The 17412-nt window shown below is 50.1% G+C and overlaps 1 protein-coding gene across 1 annotated transcript in view; it reads left to right on the top strand.

Annotated features, from left to right (window-relative positions):
- The window catches only part of LTBP3 (latent transforming growth factor beta binding protein 3), a 51546-nt gene extending 34582 nt beyond the window's left edge, over nucleotides 1–16964 (top strand). Inside the window, exons 13-28 of the mRNA XM_077328080.1 lie at nucleotides 419–550; nucleotides 650–778; nucleotides 1717–1836; nucleotides 2745–2867; nucleotides 3366–3488; nucleotides 4218–4337; nucleotides 4968–5096; nucleotides 5669–5830; nucleotides 5940–6023; nucleotides 7020–7148; nucleotides 7325–7462; nucleotides 9922–10062; nucleotides 11006–11167; nucleotides 11357–11434; nucleotides 12776–12907; nucleotides 14145–16964. Coding sequence (XP_077184195.1) covers nucleotides 419–550; nucleotides 650–778; nucleotides 1717–1836; nucleotides 2745–2867; nucleotides 3366–3488; nucleotides 4218–4337; nucleotides 4968–5096; nucleotides 5669–5830; nucleotides 5940–6023; nucleotides 7020–7148; nucleotides 7325–7462; nucleotides 9922–10062; nucleotides 11006–11167; nucleotides 11357–11434; nucleotides 12776–12907; nucleotides 14145–14296 — 2054 coding nt within the window. The 3' untranslated portion in view covers nucleotides 14297–16964. The remainder of the gene's footprint in view (nucleotides 1–418; nucleotides 551–649; nucleotides 779–1716; nucleotides 1837–2744; nucleotides 2868–3365; nucleotides 3489–4217; nucleotides 4338–4967; nucleotides 5097–5668; nucleotides 5831–5939; nucleotides 6024–7019; nucleotides 7149–7324; nucleotides 7463–9921; nucleotides 10063–11005; nucleotides 11168–11356; nucleotides 11435–12775; nucleotides 12908–14144) is intronic.
- The last annotated feature ends 448 nt before the right edge of the window (nucleotides 16965–17412 follow it).

Raw genomic sequence — 17412 nt, 5'->3', positions numbered from 1 at the left:
CAGTTAAGCCACTGGATAGATTCTGTTTCTCCTTTGTTACTAGGACCTTCCCGGCATTTCTGGTTGAAAAGCACAGTGGTGGTCCCTTAATGGGGGATCCCTCATAATTAGGGAGATGAGAAGGGCTGAACAGATACCAAAGCGTCATTTATTTTTACTGCGTTTGCCCTGAATGGGGACTCAGAACAGCTTAGACCATTTGTCTCTCCTCCATTTTACCCGCATGATAACCCTGTGAGGCAGGCCAGCCCAGGGGGCGGTACTGGCCCCAGATCGCCCAGCAAGCTTCCCCGGCAGAGTTGGGATTTGAACCTAGGTCTCCCAGATGCTGGTCCAGCATTCTGACCGCTGCACCATGCTGACTCTGGAGTTCTACCTTTGCCCGTGTTCCTGCTCAGCATCCTTCTTCCTTCCCCAGATGTGAACGAGTGCGAGACAGAGCCGTGTGGCAGTGGGAAGGGCGTGTGCATGAACACGGGGGGGTCCTACAACTGCCACTGCAACCGGGGATACCAGCTGAAGATCCACAAGGGTGTGCGCTCCTGTATGGGTGAGTTTGTCCGTAGGCCTGGGCCGAGGGAGGAGGAGGGGCAGCAAACCAGAGGATGAGGGGCTGCTTATTCTCTGCCACCTCTTCTCCCCGACCTAGACATTGATGAATGCGCCAAGCCCAATGTCTGTGGGGACCACGGCTCCTGCATCAACTTCCCAGGACACTACAAGTGTGATTGCCACCTGGGCTACCGCCTGAAGTCCTCCCGCCAGCCTCTGTGTGAAGGTACAGGATTGACCATGGAAAGGGGAGGGGGGGGGAAACATAGCTGTCCAGGGCTATTTCTGCACTTACTTTGTTTTTTCCATTATCGATCCTGCTAAATTCAGATCGATTTGAACCCAGATTTTCCTCCTGTCTAACCCCCCAATTGAAACAGAAAGTGTTCTGCACTTGATTGGGAAAGATCAGAGCGGGGAGGGGAGCAGTGGTTGCAAAGCTGCTTGTTTATTTTTCTTTTCCTGAACAAGGGGGGACGGGGGGAGTCCAGCCGGCATTATAGGAGAGTGCTTTATTTCTGTCTTTTGACTGCCGAGCCAGAGCAAGCTGGGAGAGGAGCCAATTGCAGCAGGAGGCTACTTGTTTCTTTTTCTTTTCCTGAATGGGCGGCGGCGGGGGGGGGGGAGGATTGGAGACAGCAGCCTTGCAGAGAACGAGGAGGGGGAAATAAATTCAAGAGGTGAATCTACGCTGAGAGAAGTCTGGACTTCTGGAGTGCAGTCACTTTAAAATAGATCCTAAAATGAGGGCAAAAAGGGAAGTCTCGCAACCAGAAAACCAGGCACTGACCAATCAGGGACAGCCTGCTTTGCTGCCAGCGTTGGAGGCACAGGCCAGGAAGTTAATCCGGCAAAATGCAGAACATTTACACTTATACTGAAGGCTTTCAAAGCTGGTTCTTCAAATACAGTGACTTATATCCACTCCTGGATATCGTGGGGGAAAGGTAGGGTCACTGCGAATCAATCATAGATGTTGCAGAGGGAAAATTCAAGGCACCCAAAATCAAAATCCTTGCACACTAGGTGGCCAGAATGCAGGAATAGTTGTGTCCATTGCTGCGTGCAGCCAGTACAGCTCTCCAGACATTTCCCAGCACTTTGCTAATTTCTGGTGTTTGTTGCGTTTCTCGTCCTTTTTTATTACCATCATTTTCTTTCCAGATATCGACGAGTGCCTTGACCCCGGGACGTGCCCTGACGGGAGATGCGAAAACCGGCCTGGCAATTACAAATGCATCCCCTGCCAGCCAGGCTTCCGCGCCCAAAATGGAGTCTGTTATGGTAAGATGACGGGTGTGGGCTCCCTCCCAGGGCTTGCTGTAATCCAGGCTTTCTCAGCCAGGGTTTTGTGAAACCCTGGGGTTTCTTGACGGCCCTAGAAGGGTTTCCCAAATGGGTGGGAGTTAATTAGTTTAGTACATTTTTAATTTTAAAAATGATTGGGTGATAGGACTATATGGTCATGTTGACCTGCTCCCTCTCTCCCACAATGTGATGGGACTGGAGGGGGTGGGGAGGGCAAGGGTCCTGGGTGGGCGTGTCCAAGCTATGCTTCCCAACCCTTTTCTGCACGATCGTGCCACTTCTGAGGTTTCTCGAAGCCTGAAGAATGTTTCAGGGGTTTCTCAGTGGTAAAAAACTTGAGAACGGCTTCTTTACTCCAGAACTTATTTTCAGTGGGAGAATCCTGGCCCAGAACCTGTGAGATAAAAGCAAACAACAGAGTGACTTGGGGTATATGCCAAAGGCCATTTCTTCAGAAATTAGTGACTGACACCAACCTTAAGACATCAAGGCCTGTGTGCAAGAGTTTCCAGATCAGAATCGAATTGACCTTCCTCCCCAGAATTTTAGAGCTTGCTAATTGCTCTGACCACTGTGCACTGCCACCCTTTCCTGTGCTGGTTGCAGAATCCTGGCTGGTTATAACCCACCTCTGGGTTTGCTGCTAATGTACAGCTGCTCTCCATGATGACATTTATCCACAAGGGAGAACCAGTTTCTATTTAATTTTAAAGGCTTTAGTTCTCATGGCCCGTCTTTCACTGGATGGCTTTGGGGTCCCCTTTGGCTCTGTATTTCCACGAAAGGGGCTCTTTGGGGAGTGCCTTTCAGCTCTGCTCGTCTTCATCCCTCTTCCCCCACTGATGTCCTGGGAGCACAAACCCTCTCGATTGTTCTCCCCACAGATGTGGACGAGTGCTCCGAAGAGGCCGTCTGCAAGCATGGGTGGTGTGAGAACGTGGCGGGTTCCTTCCGCTGCACCTGTGGGGATGGATTTGTTCCTGCGCCGGATTCTCGGAGCTGTCTTGGTAACTGCCTTTCCTTGGTTTGCAGAGGGGGGAGGCGGGAATCCCTACCATCTGCTGTGTGTGACTTCACAGCAGCCCAACCAATGGCAGCTGAAGCGCCACTCTTCCGGGAGAGAATGACCTAGGAGCTATGGGTGTTGACCGGGGAGGTGTCCTAGGTTCTGGGTTAGAGCAACAGGGCTCAAAGGCAGAATGTATTACGCTGCATGTCTTTGCAAAGGTGCAGAGTACCTGTCTCCTGGGGTAACTGCTGCGTTGAATATCAGCCAGTTTCTCTTTAGCAAATAGGTGTGGGGTGTGGGCTCATGGGAATTGTAGTCCATGGACCTCTGGAGCGCCACAGTTTGGCTGCCCCTGCAATAGATGTCAGGTCCTTCTAACTGCCCATGGAGAGAACAAGCTGGGTGCTTTTCATGGGAGAACACGGACAACGTCTCTGCCCAGAAAGGGGCTGCTCAGGCCTTTGTTGGGCAAACCTGCTGGCTTCCTCCTCTGCAGATATCAACGAATGTGAAGACGGGTCTCTGTGTGCCAACGGGGCATGTGTGAACACCCTGGGGTCCTTTAAGTGCCAGTGCCCGGTGGGCTTCCAGGCTGTGAAGGAAGGCCCCCGCTGTGAAGGTGAGAACAGGCCATGGGCTGTGTGCAGGATCGTCCTCCGTGCTGGCTTGAGGCGTGGGAAGAGGGGCTCTTAGAAGCTTCCTTTGAGACAGCCTCAAAAATGGGGCGTGAATTCCAGGAAGAGAAGGAATTCTGTCTGAGTGCCTCTGAGCATGTGCAGAATGCTGCTGTGATTCCTTGCCTCCCTGAGGAACTGCAACAGGTGCTTGGGCTGCAGCCCCTTTCAGGAGGGAGGGAGTGGGTGAGTGTGAGGAAAGTGACCCTTGGCAGGGGCACCCACAGGAAAAAGGCTGCAGGGCGCAAGGGCCGTGTGTGTTTCTTTCCTTCGTATTCATAGACACCATTCACAGTCGGAGTAGTTCAGCAGTGGAATAGGCTGCCTAAGGAGGTGGTGAGCTCCCCCTCACTGGCAGTCTTCAAGCAAAGGTTGGATACACACTTTTCTTGGATGCTTTAGGATGCTCTGGGCTGATCCTGCGTTGAGCAGGGGGTTGGACTAGATGGCCTGTATGGCCCCTTCCAACTCTATGATTCTATGATTCATATTTGCAGCCTCCACAGGAAATGGCCATCCGGCTGAAAGTGCCTTTTCCCCTCCCCACCGACTCACTACAAGCAGCCTCCCTGTATGCGTGTAACCCGATCAAGGCAAGCCTCCCACCCAGCCAGCCATTCCCTTTGTCCATTCGAAATGAGCCCCTTGTTTCTCTCCCTGTTTGGCCAGCACAGATGTGAACGAGTGCGACTTCCCAGCGGCCTGCGTGGGGGGAGAGTGCGTGAACACAGTGGGCTCCTACCAGTGCCTCTGCCGACCCGGCTACCAGTTGGAAAGCGGCAGGAAGTGCCAAGGTTTGGAGCCGCTTCCCTCGTCCCCGTGGGGTGGGGGGCGGGAAGAGGCGGTCCGCTTGCCTGGACAGCCAGGAAGCCTGAGAAAACGGCCCCCCGGAATGGGAGACCCGGTCCTCTGCAAGTGGAAGCTCCTCCCTGAACAGGAGGCTGTCCTGCCTGCAAAATACTGCAAATTTCCCATTGCAAATTTTCCCATTGCAAAGTCACTGGGCTTAGCTCCCTCAATGCTGACGTGATCATTGCCTCCTGGGACTGCACTGGCCGGGTCCAAATTGAGCCTGTGTTGCTGCCGGTGATGGTGGAGCTGGGCTTGCTCCCGGCATGGCCTCCGTCTAATGGCAGCCTTCAGACCAGCCCGGTTGCCAGGCCGTATTAGCACTGTGCAGAGAGCTCAGCTTGTGACTGCCAGCGATGTGGAAGGAAGGACAGGGGTGTCTTGCTTGGGCCCCAAATATCTTGAGTAGCCCTTGCAGGCACCCAGTCCTCTGGCCTGCAGGCTGTGGGGGACGTGGACAGATTGGCTCCAAGAGGCGAGATTGCCTGTTGCCCCAGGGGTGGGTGGGGGGGTGGGGGGGTGTGCCTTTGCTGGTGGTGCAAACCAGGGACCGAGAGTGTCCTTGCCTCCTGCAGATGTGGATGAGTGTGCCAAGGACCTTGACCTCTGCCAGCCGCATGGAGCCTGTGAGAACACCGAGGGCTCCTTTGTGTGCGTGTGTGATGACGGGTTCGCTCCCTCGGAAGACCGGCAGAGCTGTGAGGGTGAGTGCGTCAGTAGGTCAGCTTGGGGTAGTGGTTAGGATCCAGCTTGGTGTAGTGGTTAGGAGCCCAGACTTCTAATCTGACGAGCAAGGTTTGATTCCCTGCTCCTCCCCCACATGCAGCCAGCTGGGTGACCTTGGGCTTGCCACAGCACTGATAAAGCTGTTCTGACCGAGCAGTGATTTTAGGGCTCTCTCAGCCTCACCCACCTCACAGGGTGTCTGTTGTGGGGAGAGGAAATGGAAGGTGATTGTAAGCCGCTTTGAACCTCCTTCTGGTAAAGAAAAGCAGCATATAAGAACTGACTCTTCTTCTTCAGTAATCTTAGGGCAATCTCAGCCTCACCTTCCCCACAGGGTGTCTGTTGTGGGGAGAGGGAAAGGGAAGGCAATTGGAAGCGGCTTTGAGACTCCTTCGGGTAGAGAAAAGTGGCATATACGAACTGTTCTTCTTCTAGGCGGGGGGAGTCAGCGTAGCCCACCGTGTTTCTGAGAGAGTGCTATTTCGGGGATCTTCAGTGTGGGATGGTGACCCCTATCTGTTTCTCTCTCTCTCTCTCTCTCTCTCTCCAGAGCTGCCCCACAACAAAAAAGAGTGCTACCTGAACTTCGACGACACCGTCTTCTGCGACAGCGTCCTGGCCACGAACATCACCCGCCAAGAGTGCTGCTGCTCGCTGGGGGCCGGGTGGGGGGACCACTGTGAAATCTACCCGTGTCCTGTCCTCAATTCTGGTAGGGGGGCCAGATGTGCGGGGAGGGGTAGGCCTGGGAGTGGGAGGCGCCAAACAGCTGGTCTGCAGTCCCGTAACATCTCTGCTCTCTTCCCTGCCGCCCCTCCCAGTGGAATTCCACACCCTCTGCCCAGATGGCAAAGGCTTCATTCTAGACGACGCCATTCTCAACTACGGCATCCCAGCACACCGCGGTGAGTCTCCTGAGAGCCAGCCTCCACCCCCAGCTTGCCCACAAGAAAGGGCTTGTATGAACCCCGGGTCTTTCCCGTGAGCACGTCCTGTTCTGAAGCAGGTACCCTGGATAGACTTGCAGCCCATTCTCAGCCCCACCGGGTTGGAACTGCGTCACAGGAACAGTTTAAACAGGGAGTGATTCTCAGCAAAGTGCCTTCTCCCTCCCCTGCATTCCTTGGACTTGGGGAAGGGCTTCCATGGGAAACAGTATGGCTTCGCCTTGGCGTTCCTGGAGCCATAAAAACTGGAAGGGGATCAGCTGTGGCTCTGTCCTAGAGCGTGTGCTTGGCCTGCAGAAAGCCCAGATTGAGTCCCCAGCTTCTCCAGTTAAACGACCAGGCAGAAGGTGGCATGAAAGACCTCTGCTTGAGATTCTGGGGAGCTGCTGCCAGTCTGAGTAGACTGTATTGACTATGATTCATTCATTTATTCATTCATTCTCATTCACATTTATATACTGCCCTCCCTGAAGGCTCAGGGCGGTTCATAGAGAACTGAGAACTATACCATACATGTAAATAACTATAACAATTAATATTACTAACTGATAATAACAGGGTAACAGTACAACATTTAACAATAATAATGCAAACAAGTCCAGGAGCAGAATGCCTTGATGGGCCGTAGGTCTCATTATCATATAAGGCAGCTTCATGTGTGTTCCTGCGTTCGTTCTAGTGGCCACCCTCCATTCCCTGTCTCAAGCATGGCACACTGAGGGGTAGACTGCCTTAGAACATGAAGGTTCCATTTAGCTATTGGGCATAATTAATAGCTGCTGCTTGCTCTTGTCGTTCATTAACAGCTTAGCAGCACCCCTGCAACTGTGGTAGTGTAGTCCTTGTGAAAATCGAGAAGAACTGCCTTCTTGGAGCAACGCATTGCTCAGTGTACTGCTGAGAGGGGCGGGGAGGGGTGTGGTGTGGCCTGACTGCCTCCTCCCTTTGTTACAGACATAGACGAGTGCGCCCTGTTCGGACAGGAAATCTGCAAGGAAGGGAAATGTGTCAACACGCAGCCCGGTTATGAATGCTACTGCAAGCAAGGCTTCTACTACGATGGCAACCTCTTGGAGTGTGTTGGTAGGAACGGGGGGGGGGGGGGGCAAGAAAGTGAGCAAGAAAGTGCAGGCAGTGGTCTTTTGTCTCCCTATGTGGGAAGACCCTTGCATGTGCCCCCCTTGTGGGTGAGGGCACCTGGGGGCGCTTGTGCATGTGACAGATACAGGATCTGAATTGTATGCTCATTGCTTTCTCAGACGTGGACGAGTGTTTAGATGAATCCAACTGCATGAATGGGCGTTGTGAGAACACCCGAGGGGGCTTCCGCTGTGCCTGCCCTGTCTCTACCATCTACGATGCCACCCAGAAGAAGTGCATTAGCGCCAGTGAAATCGGTGAGCGGCGTGCCCCTCGGAAGGCAGTTCACGGCCTGCTTCCACCTCCCTCTTAAGCCCTGGGCCAAGGAACGAGCTGCAGGTTCTTTGCCAGCTGGAGATTCCCAGAGGTCTTCTGTTGTCCCGGCTACGTAGCAAAATAAACCAGGTGTTATTGCCCAGGCATGTGGAATATCTGGCAAAGCCTCAAGTCATGGTTGCCGGCTCCAGGTTGAGAAATACCTGGAGATTTTGGGGATGGAGGGACTGATTTAGGGAAGGGAGGGATTTCAGTGGGGTATAATTCCATAGAGAAAAACATTCCATAGCAGCCGTTTTCTCCAAGTGAACTCATCTCTGTTGCCTGAAGACCAGTTGTAATGTTTGTTTGTTTGTTTGTTTGTTGGTTGGTTGGTTGGTTGGTCGGTCGGTCGGTTTGTTCATTAGATTTTGTGCTCGCCACTCCTAATGGCTCGTGGTTACAAGTGTCTGTATAAAACCCCGGATAAAATACCCCTTAAAAACACAGACATAAAAATACAACAGATAAAGACAATAAGATGCGGCAAAACCATAAAATTCCCCAATTCTGTTCCCGAAAAAAAAAAGGCAAGGAAGGGCAAATAAACCAAGTCCGCCATTCATAAAGTGATGTCTTTGTCCTGAGAGGGGTCAACAGATTTTCCTTAGCTTGCCAGTCTCAACCATAGACCTGGTGGAAGAGCTCCATCTTGCAGGCCCTGTGGAATGCTGAAAGCTCCCGCAGGGCCCATAGCTCCTCTGGCAACTCATTCCACCAGGTAGGGGCCAGGCCCAAAAAGGCCCTGGCCCTGGTCGAGGCCAGACGCGCTTCCCGAGGGCCTGGAATGCCCAACAGATTTGTACCTGCAGAGCACAAGGTGTGTGTATATGTGGGGGGGGGAGTGGAAATCTCCAGACAACACATGAAGTTTGGCAACCCTGCCTCAAACTAAATTGAGGCACAGACCTCATTAGCAGAGGGTGGGGAGAATGGGAAAAGAGAAGGAAAGTGATGCTGTGGGCTTTCAGACAGCATGGTCTTCGTAGGCGAAGGCAACCCAAGATCAGCATGGTCTGAAGTGACTGGCCAAGGTCCAATACAACAGCTGCCTGCATGCGAAGGAGTGGGGAATCAAACCCGGTTCTCCAGATTAGAGTCCACCTCTCTTATCCACTACACCCCGCTGGCAATTGCAATAAACAGCATAAAAACCAATTATGAGAAACAGAACAAAAGAAGATGCTTGAAACAGGCTGCACTGAGGATTTGACTAGATGCAGGTTACCTTAATCATCAGCCTTCTCACCGCCCAATCAGCCAACCCTTTTTGAACACGCCCGCCTGCATCAAAGCATCAATTTTCAAATATCCTTTTGTTTGGTGTCCCAGTTGTCTTCCGTAGTGAGCCGTTCTGTAAGGAACACCACCCACCTGCTGTCCTTGTTGTTGAATCAGAGAACTATGCCTGGGACTGCCTCCCTCTCAATGGAGGCTCAGGTCACGATGGTAGCACGGCTGGCATTCTACCACCTTCGTCAAGCCAAACTACTAGTGCCCTACTGGGCTCCAGAACACCTCGCCACAGTGATCCATGCGATGGTCACCTCTAGGCTGGACTTCTGTAACTCGCTCTACGCTGGCCTGTCCTTGACTTTGATCCGGAAACTGCAACTAATCCTGCAGCCGCCAGGTTCCTCACAGCAACACCTTGGACGTCCCACATTCAGCCCATCTTCCGGCAGCTGCGCTGGCTTCTGGTTGAATTCCAGATCAGACTTAAGGTTCTGGTTATCACCTTCAAGGCCATACATGGTCTGGGCCCAGTGTACCTGAGGGATCGCCTCTCTGCTTACACCCCCAAAGAGCCTTACACTCTAGCAATTCCAACTTCCTGGTGATCCCTGGCCCCAGGGAAGCTCGCTTGGCTTCAACCAGGGACAGAGCCTGGCCCCCATCTGGTGGAACAAGCTCCCAGAGAAGATCAGGGCCCTGATGGAACTTGAACAGTTCTGCAAGGCATGCAAAAGGGAGCTCCTCCACCAGGCATTTGGCTGAGGACAACCTGTACCATCACTTCCCAAGGGCCCTCCTCCTGAGCCCCCTCCTATGGCACCTACTGCAGTTCCGCCCAACCCTCTGGGTTATCAGTATGCGTTACTTTAATGTTTATTTTTTCTACGGTTCCATGTTGCTTGTTGTTTCATTTCATTCATCATTGTTAATCTAAGTTACCTGTACTGTTTCTGTTCTGTTTCATGTGAACGGCCCAAGCCTTTGGGGAGGGCGGTATTCAAATATAATAATAAATAAATAAACTGTCTTTACTTTGGCTTTATGCATCAGAGATCAAAGAAGCATTAAAACATCCAGGCAGGGATGTCCCATCTCACTGGGGAGGGGATGTGTGTTGCAGAGGAGACACACTTTGAAAGGCTTGTTCTCCTGTTCATGCTTATAGATGTGGATGAATGCCAGGATCCTGGGGTGTGCAAACTGGGGCACTGCACCAACACTGTGGGGTCTTTTTCCTGTGACTGCCACCCTCCCTGGACGTTGGACCCCAGTGGAAAGGAATGCCAGCTCCCCGAAACACAGGCAGGTAAGCCCTAGAACTCTGCAGGATTCGGCCCGGTGGATTCTGGGTATGTGTGTCGAAGAGGTCCTGTAACTGACATTAGTGTTTTTGGAAAGATGGGTCCGGGTTTCTCCCAACTATGCAAAGAATTCATTTATTTATTGCATTTGAAAACTGCCGCTTCTGGACCAGCCATCTCACGGTAATTAACAACATAAATACATTAAAAATGCAGCAGTCTAAAAACAATTTTAAAACCATCTCGATCACCTCAACCCACCCCCGCAGCCATATTTCTCAGGTTTGGTGCCTAGAGGAGGGGCCCAAGATCTTCCCTTGCCTGGCCTCAACCAGAAGCCTGGCGGAAGAGTTCCATCTTGTAGACCCTGCAGAACTGTATGAGCTCCATCAGGGCCCTTAGCTCTTCCAGGAGCTCATTCCGCCAGGCCGGGATTGAAAAGGTCCTGGCCTCGGTTGAGGCCAGGTACATTTCATGCATGCCAGGGATAGTAATTTAAATTTGGACTCAGAATGCCACCGTTATAGGGAACCCGGACCCTTAAGAGCAAATGTCTAGTTTGGACCTGAAAATAAACTTTGAATCAAAAAACCACCGGATCAAAGCTTGCTTCTGCCCTGATCCTACCGAATGGCTTTAGGCCCACTGTACTTTCTCTACCCACCCATCCCTTTGCTATCTGGGGGTTATATTTATTTCTTGCCTGCCTAACAGGATTGTTTTCGGGATAGAAGCAAAGCATAATAGAATGCTTAGATGTCATAGTGACTGACAGTGTAATGAATATATGAATGAATGAATGAATGAATGAATGAATGAATGAATGAATGAATGAATGAATGAATGAATGAATGAATGAATGAATGAATGAATGAGCGCTATGCAGACTCTCTTAAGTACTACGAAGCTGGTTGCTCTCTTTGTTCCTTCTTTGCCCCTCCCCTCCAGACAGGGTGACCGACCGCCGCGATGTCTGCTGGCAGCTCCGTGGGGAGGACGGGATGTGTTCGTCTCCCTTCAACGGTCCCCAGCTCAGCTACGAGGAGTGCTGCTGCCAGTATGGGAAAGGATGGAGCTACCAGTGCCACCCCTGCCCCCCGCGTGGCCCAGGTAACTGCGGCATGTGTGATGCAGTGGATGCAGACAGCCTTGGCCCCAAGCATGTGCAGAGTGTCTTTTCTCCTCCCATTGAGGGGCTGGGAAGAAAGGCTTCAATGCACAACTGGGTGGTCAACACAATGAGCCAACCCTGCTGCCTGTGAGAGTGATGAGACCCTCGGCTTCCCTGTCTTGTCCTAGGCCTGAACTGCCAGTCTACTCCAAGCGAGAGCAACTCTTTCTGGGAATACAGTTCATTGTTCAGCAAAATGCATAAAGGTGAGATCCATGGGCTGAGGGAGGGAAGCAACTGAGGTCTGTCTAAATAGGATAATCATGGCCTGCAGGGCCTGCAAAATTGAGTTCTTCTGCCAGGTCTTTGGTTGAGGCCAGGGCTGGGAACAACGAGGCCCCTCCTCAGGCTATGCAGTAACATCCTGCATACCCCACCCTGGTGGTGGATAGCTGCGGGGTAGGGGGGCCGATTATGCCACCAATCTTACATCTTTGTTCTGTTTTACGGGATAGGGGTTATAGGGTTCTGTGGGATTTTTAGGTTTTATACATTATAGCCCGCCATGAGTCTTTAGCGTAGTGGGCTAAACATTTAATTAATAATTAATTACATTTAATTTAAATTACATTTAATTTAATAACATTTAATTTTAAAAAAATAAAGGGGGGACTATAACTCCATTGAGTGTAAATAGCCTTTCCAGCTGAGAAAACCCACCATTTGGTATTATAAAAATAGGCTTCCCCCCTGCATTTCCTGAATACCTCTTTACCCTTCAGCATCCAACCTTTGGTGCTCTGTTTTCTGTTGGTCTGGAGAAAAGGCACGGCCAGGATATGAAGGCAGTTGATAAGAACATCCAGGTTTCCTCCGCCATCTCTTGCCCTTCTTAGGCCTATTCTGTGCACTTTAGAAGTAGAGTTTCCTGTCCCACACAGGAAAATCCAGCTGCCAAAGCACACTGAAAGTGCATTATCCTGTGTGTGCTGAATGGGCCTGAGCCAGTGAATCTGGAGGCGGGCAGATGGCTCTCAAATTATTGCTCTGTTTCCCCCACACACTCCAGATTTGATTGTAGCTTTGGCATGATGTCATCGTGCTGTGATTTTCTGCACTCCACTGTGATTTTTCCTAAAGCTCCTTTGGTAGCTCACTGCTGAAAGAATTTGGATAGAGCATGGAAGGAAAGGGGTGTGCTGCCCATTACCAGTGCTGTTTCCCCTCCTACCTACCACCCTTCCTAGTTAACTAGCTTTTTGTATTGGGTTAAAAAAGTTATAATCCAACTAGCTCACTCTGTGTGTGTCTGTCTGTGTGTGTGTGTGTAGGACAGGGATCATGGAGCAAATCTTAGTGCAGACGCACCATTACCCCAGTGCAAATGCAGAGGAAAATTGGGTGTAGGGGGCCATAATTGTGCAGCAGCCCCCTGGCTCTTCCTGCTCTGCCGTTTCCCCAAGGGGCAGCAACCCAGTGGCACGGAAGCTGTTTCAGCTCTCGCCTGCCCCTGTTTGGAGGATTTCTTCCACTTGGGATACGAACACTTTAAGGGTGGCAACTTGCAACTTGGAGACCTAACTGCTTCTGTCTTGTCTTTGTCCCAGATGCTGACAGCTCAGAGGAGGACTCCGATGAATGCCGCTGCGTGAACGGCCGCTGCGTCCGCACCCAGCAGGGCTTGGTCTGCGAGTGCCCCTTGGGCTTCCAGCTGGACAGCACCCACACCCGCTGCTTGGGTAAGGAGTGGGGGAGTCTTTGTTTTCCCAGCATGCCCTGAGGCGGCACTCTTGGGCAGACCAAACGTCCGATGGATGTGGCAGCCCCTTCAGTGGTTAATGCAAAACAGACTGCAGTATACAGACAGGATAACTCTAAAGTGAGCATGCAATACTCCTGTCAAATTCTGGGACCTTCCCCCCTCCTCTTTTCAGCTTCCTCTTTTCCTGAATTCTATAGCCTTCCTTACTGCAGAAGAAAGAGCCTCTTGTGGCGCAGAGTGGTAAGGCAGCTGTCTGAAAGCTTTGCCCATGAGGCTGGGAGTTCAATCCCAGCAGCCGGCTCAAGGTTGACTCAGCCTTCCATCCTTCCGAGGTCGGTAAAATGAGTACCCAGCTTGCTGGGGGGTAAACGTTAATGACTGGGGAAGGCACTGGCAAACCACCCCGTATTGAGTCTGCCATGAAAACGCTAGAGGGCGTCACCCCAAGGGTCAGACATGACTCTGTGCTTGCACAGGGGATACCTTTACCTTTACCTTACTGCAGAAGACTGCTTAAAAGCATCTCCATCTTAAGAGCAGTGGATTCTGATCAGGAGAATGGGGTTTGATTCCCCACTCCTCCACATGCTGGGTGAGCTTGGGCTAGTCACAGTTCTCTTAGGGTCTCACTGAGCAGTTCTCTTAGAGCTCTCTCCGACTTACTTACCTCACAGGATTTCTGTTGTGGGGAGAGGAAAGGAAATGTGTTTGTAAGCCGCTTTGGGACTTTTTCAGGTAGTGAAAAGAGGGATATTAAAAAGCAGCTCTTCTTCTTTGATGATTGAAAAATTGCCCCCAGGGGTTTCCAAGTTCCACATTTTACTTTTTTATTTACAAAATTTATATCTCACTTTTTCTGCCCTTTTTAGCCACCAAGGTAGCTACCAATTTAAAACATACTTGATAAAAGCACATTGTAAGACCATGAAGATAAACCTCCCCCAAACACATCGTTAAAACAATTAGAAACAGAGTTAAAACCACATACAAGGCATAACAGCAGCCATCAAAACTTTGGTTAGGAAAAAGGGCTCAGAGAGGGAATGCTGAATAAAACAGAAAATTCTTCACCCACTGAAGCAAAACGGCAACAGAAGGGGACAGACAAAGTTCAGAACCACCAAATAAATCAGTTAAGAAAATGAATGTGGGGATGTTTCATTTGCATACTCCAGATTACAAAGTGCGGTTCTGTTCCCTTCCCGTTCTTTCAGATATCGATGAGTGCCGGGAGCTGAATCAGCGTGGGCTTCTGTGCAAGACGGAACGGTGCGTGAACACCAGCGGCTCCTACCGCTGCACCTGCAAGTCTGGCTATGTGCGTTCTCGCTCCCACGGAATCTGCATCCCCCAGCGGCAGCGGTAGCCTGGGGTCCCTGTCGCAGGCAACCTCCTCACACCGGGCTGGCCACGGAGGGCATCCTCTGACAGACCGCAGCTGGAAACGGAACACTGGGCTAGATGAACCTGTTGGTCTGATACAGCCAGGCAATTCTGAAGTTCTTACGGACTCATTTTTTTGTACTGGCGATGATGAAGGGGCATTTGATGATGTTGTTATAGACTCCCCCACCTTTCCCTGTTTCAACTCCCTAACCTGCTGGATATTTATCATTAGGGTTAAAAACTGCATTTGGTTTGCACTTGTTTCTGTAGGATCCAGAAATAAAGCTTCTTTTTGTACATAACAGATGTTGATGAGGGGGCAGGGGAAACACCCAGACTGAACTAGGAGAGGGAGAGAGGAACATTCCAATAAAAGGTTTCGAGTCTTCTGAGGTGGGAGGACGGTTGGCTTTGGTGACAACCTGCAAAACAAGCAACAGGATGTCCTTGAAGGATTCCCCTGGGAGGGGGAACTGGGCATTCCAGTGAAGGGCATTTAAATTTGCAATGGTTTCTACGTGCGGCTGGTTGGGGTAACTCCAGGTGTGTTCTGGGAGCATCTTGGAAGAAGAGTGAGATGCAAAGGAGATAAATGCTGATAATATTGCTCTCTTTAGGAGAGGGTTTTTTCCCGAGGCACTTGGGAGATAAATATCCCCCATTTTATGGATCGTCCAAAATTGCCACCTACAGTTTTCATAGCTGTCAGTTCATCCCTTACTCTGAAATGGGGTGAAAAATCTACTGAAGAACATTCAGATGTTGGGTGAGTGGAGGGGGTCATGTGCTCTAACTTTTGCCCATCCCTGTCTGTAGGTTCACTATGAATGTGGGAACGTTGTGCTCGGTGAATGTTCTGAGCACAGATGCTGTAGCATTAGTGAAACTAAGCAAGGGTGCATCAGATCAGCACTCTGAACGGGAAGCCATTGGTAAACGACATGGAGCAGCAGGTAAAACAAATAGGAAAACAAGCATCTCACTTAGGGTATACTAAGCTGCTTCCTCATTGACGGTTTTGGTCTGGTTTCGAGCATCCACACGATGTTGTCCCCTAATAGTTCACTATTGAGGCTTCCCCCTCCTTTGCTCTGAACTTTCCCTAACTTTACCTGATACGATCTTTTGGGAAAGATCTCAATCGGAGTGTATTCACGTGACCTTAGGAAAGGAAGGTGCATGTTTTTGTAAATCCTGACCAGATTAGCTCCGTTTTCCTTACTTCAAACCCTTGCAGCCACTCCCCCCCTGCCCCGTAATACCTTTACAGCACTTTGCGTGGCTTTAAAAAAAACAGCAATAATTACCATATCACTCTAGCCTTAAAGTTCAGCAATATGTTGGCTACCAATTAGTTATCAAATGTAACTGACATATTGCTGTAATGATGTATCAATTATCAGGTTGTTTTTTTTTTTAAAGAGCTGATGACCCTTATGGAGGTTTCTTAGTTCTGCAGGGCCTGTAAACCAGAGCTCTCCCGCCAGCTCTTTGGTTGGAGACCGGGACTAGGAACATATGGGGCCCCTCCTCTGGCCAATGTGATACCACTCTACAAATCTCCACCCTATGATGATGGACTGTAGAATGGGGAAAGAATAGGGGCTATGCTGCCTTTTGTGTTTTAGGATGTTAGAAGTGGCGTCTGTTTTGTTGGGGGTTTATTGGTTTTATGTAACCCGCCATGAGTCTACAGAGAGTGGCAGGATATAAACTGAAATAATAATAATAAAAGCATGCAAAATCCTAGGGTAGCGTAAGGAGGGGAATGGTGGCCATGGGGGCAGAAAACAAAGTACAGGGGGAAACCATTTTGTGCATACTGTGTTGCCACTGCAAATGCTTTATATTCTCAGTGGCAAAGACCCAGAATTATTACCACCCTGTGGAAGCAACAGAATGTCTGTATCAGGGGTAGTCAAACTGCGGCCCTCCAGATGTCTGACTACAATTCCCATGAGCCCCTGCCAGCGTTTGTTGGCAGGGGCTCATGGGATTTGTAGTCCATGGACATCTGGAGGGCCATAGTTTGACTACCCCTGGTCTATATCATCTGTATGAGCTTCTGGCTGAAGAGAGTAACCTCTGTGGGGATAGCAACCACAGTTTGGGCTTTTGGTGCTGTCTACAGAAATGGTGCATAGGCAGAAGAGGGAGCTGGTTAGACTGGTTTGCTAGCGTCTTTCTGTGCAGGTATTTTTAATCACGCGGGTTAGTGGTGTTTGTATATAACATTCCCATCAAAGCTTGCTTGGTCCTATTCTTAATGACCACCTTTGTACATTGTAGCAATTATTTGTTACTGTTTTATTTATAACTTTTATTGCTTGCCCTTGCTCCAAGGGTTTTGTTGTTTGTGGGGGGGGGGGGGATGTTATGTCTCTGATCCTCATCGCAGCTCCCGAGAGGAAAACTAGCTTGAGAGACACGGACACCAAAGATCATGAGTTGAGCTTCTTGGCTGAGCAGCATTTAAACAAGGGACGTGCAACTGTTCTCCTTTTTAATTCCTTCTTGCATTTGTTTATACTTTTTCGGTTCCCTTCCGCGCTGTCAGTTTTGTAGTGTCAGTTGTGTAATGTACGTATACTGTACAGTTTTTATAAGCCGTGTGTATGGACGACAATAGATTCTGTTTATACATTTAATATTCATATAATTTTGACTTGCTATCACACACACACGCATAAAAAACATGAAGAAATCGGTACGTTTTACAGGAGGGGAAGGGTGAGATTTTGTATGAGGGTGAAACGAAATCTAAATGGTCAAAGCAGCAAAGATGATTGATCCTGGATCTCTCCAGGAAGGTGAGACCTCCCCTCAAGCAGCAGATGTCAAAGAGTATTAAGGGCAGCTCTGAGGGAAGGAGACAGATCTGAAGTAGGGGAATTTCACCAGGGTATGGTCCACTGAAATGAACAGGGCCTCCTGTCCATTTCAATGAAGCTTTGCTGAAGAGAACTTTGAGTCATATTGAAGCCCATATTAATTTGTAATTATTTATTTAGACAGTTATAGCCTGCTTTACTCCCCAGGGGGACCCAGACTGGATTACATTAGCATTCCCTCAGTCTCCATGTTATCCTCACAGCA

Source organism: Paroedura picta, chromosome 1, assembly GCF_049243985.1.
Source record: "Paroedura picta isolate Pp20150507F chromosome 1, Ppicta_v3.0, whole genome shotgun sequence".
In the NCBI taxonomy this organism is placed as follows: Eukaryota; Metazoa; Chordata; class Lepidosauria; order Squamata; family Gekkonidae; genus Paroedura; species Paroedura picta.
Note: the sequence above shows the minus strand (reverse complement) of the source record. Positions and strands in the feature narration are given on the sequence as shown.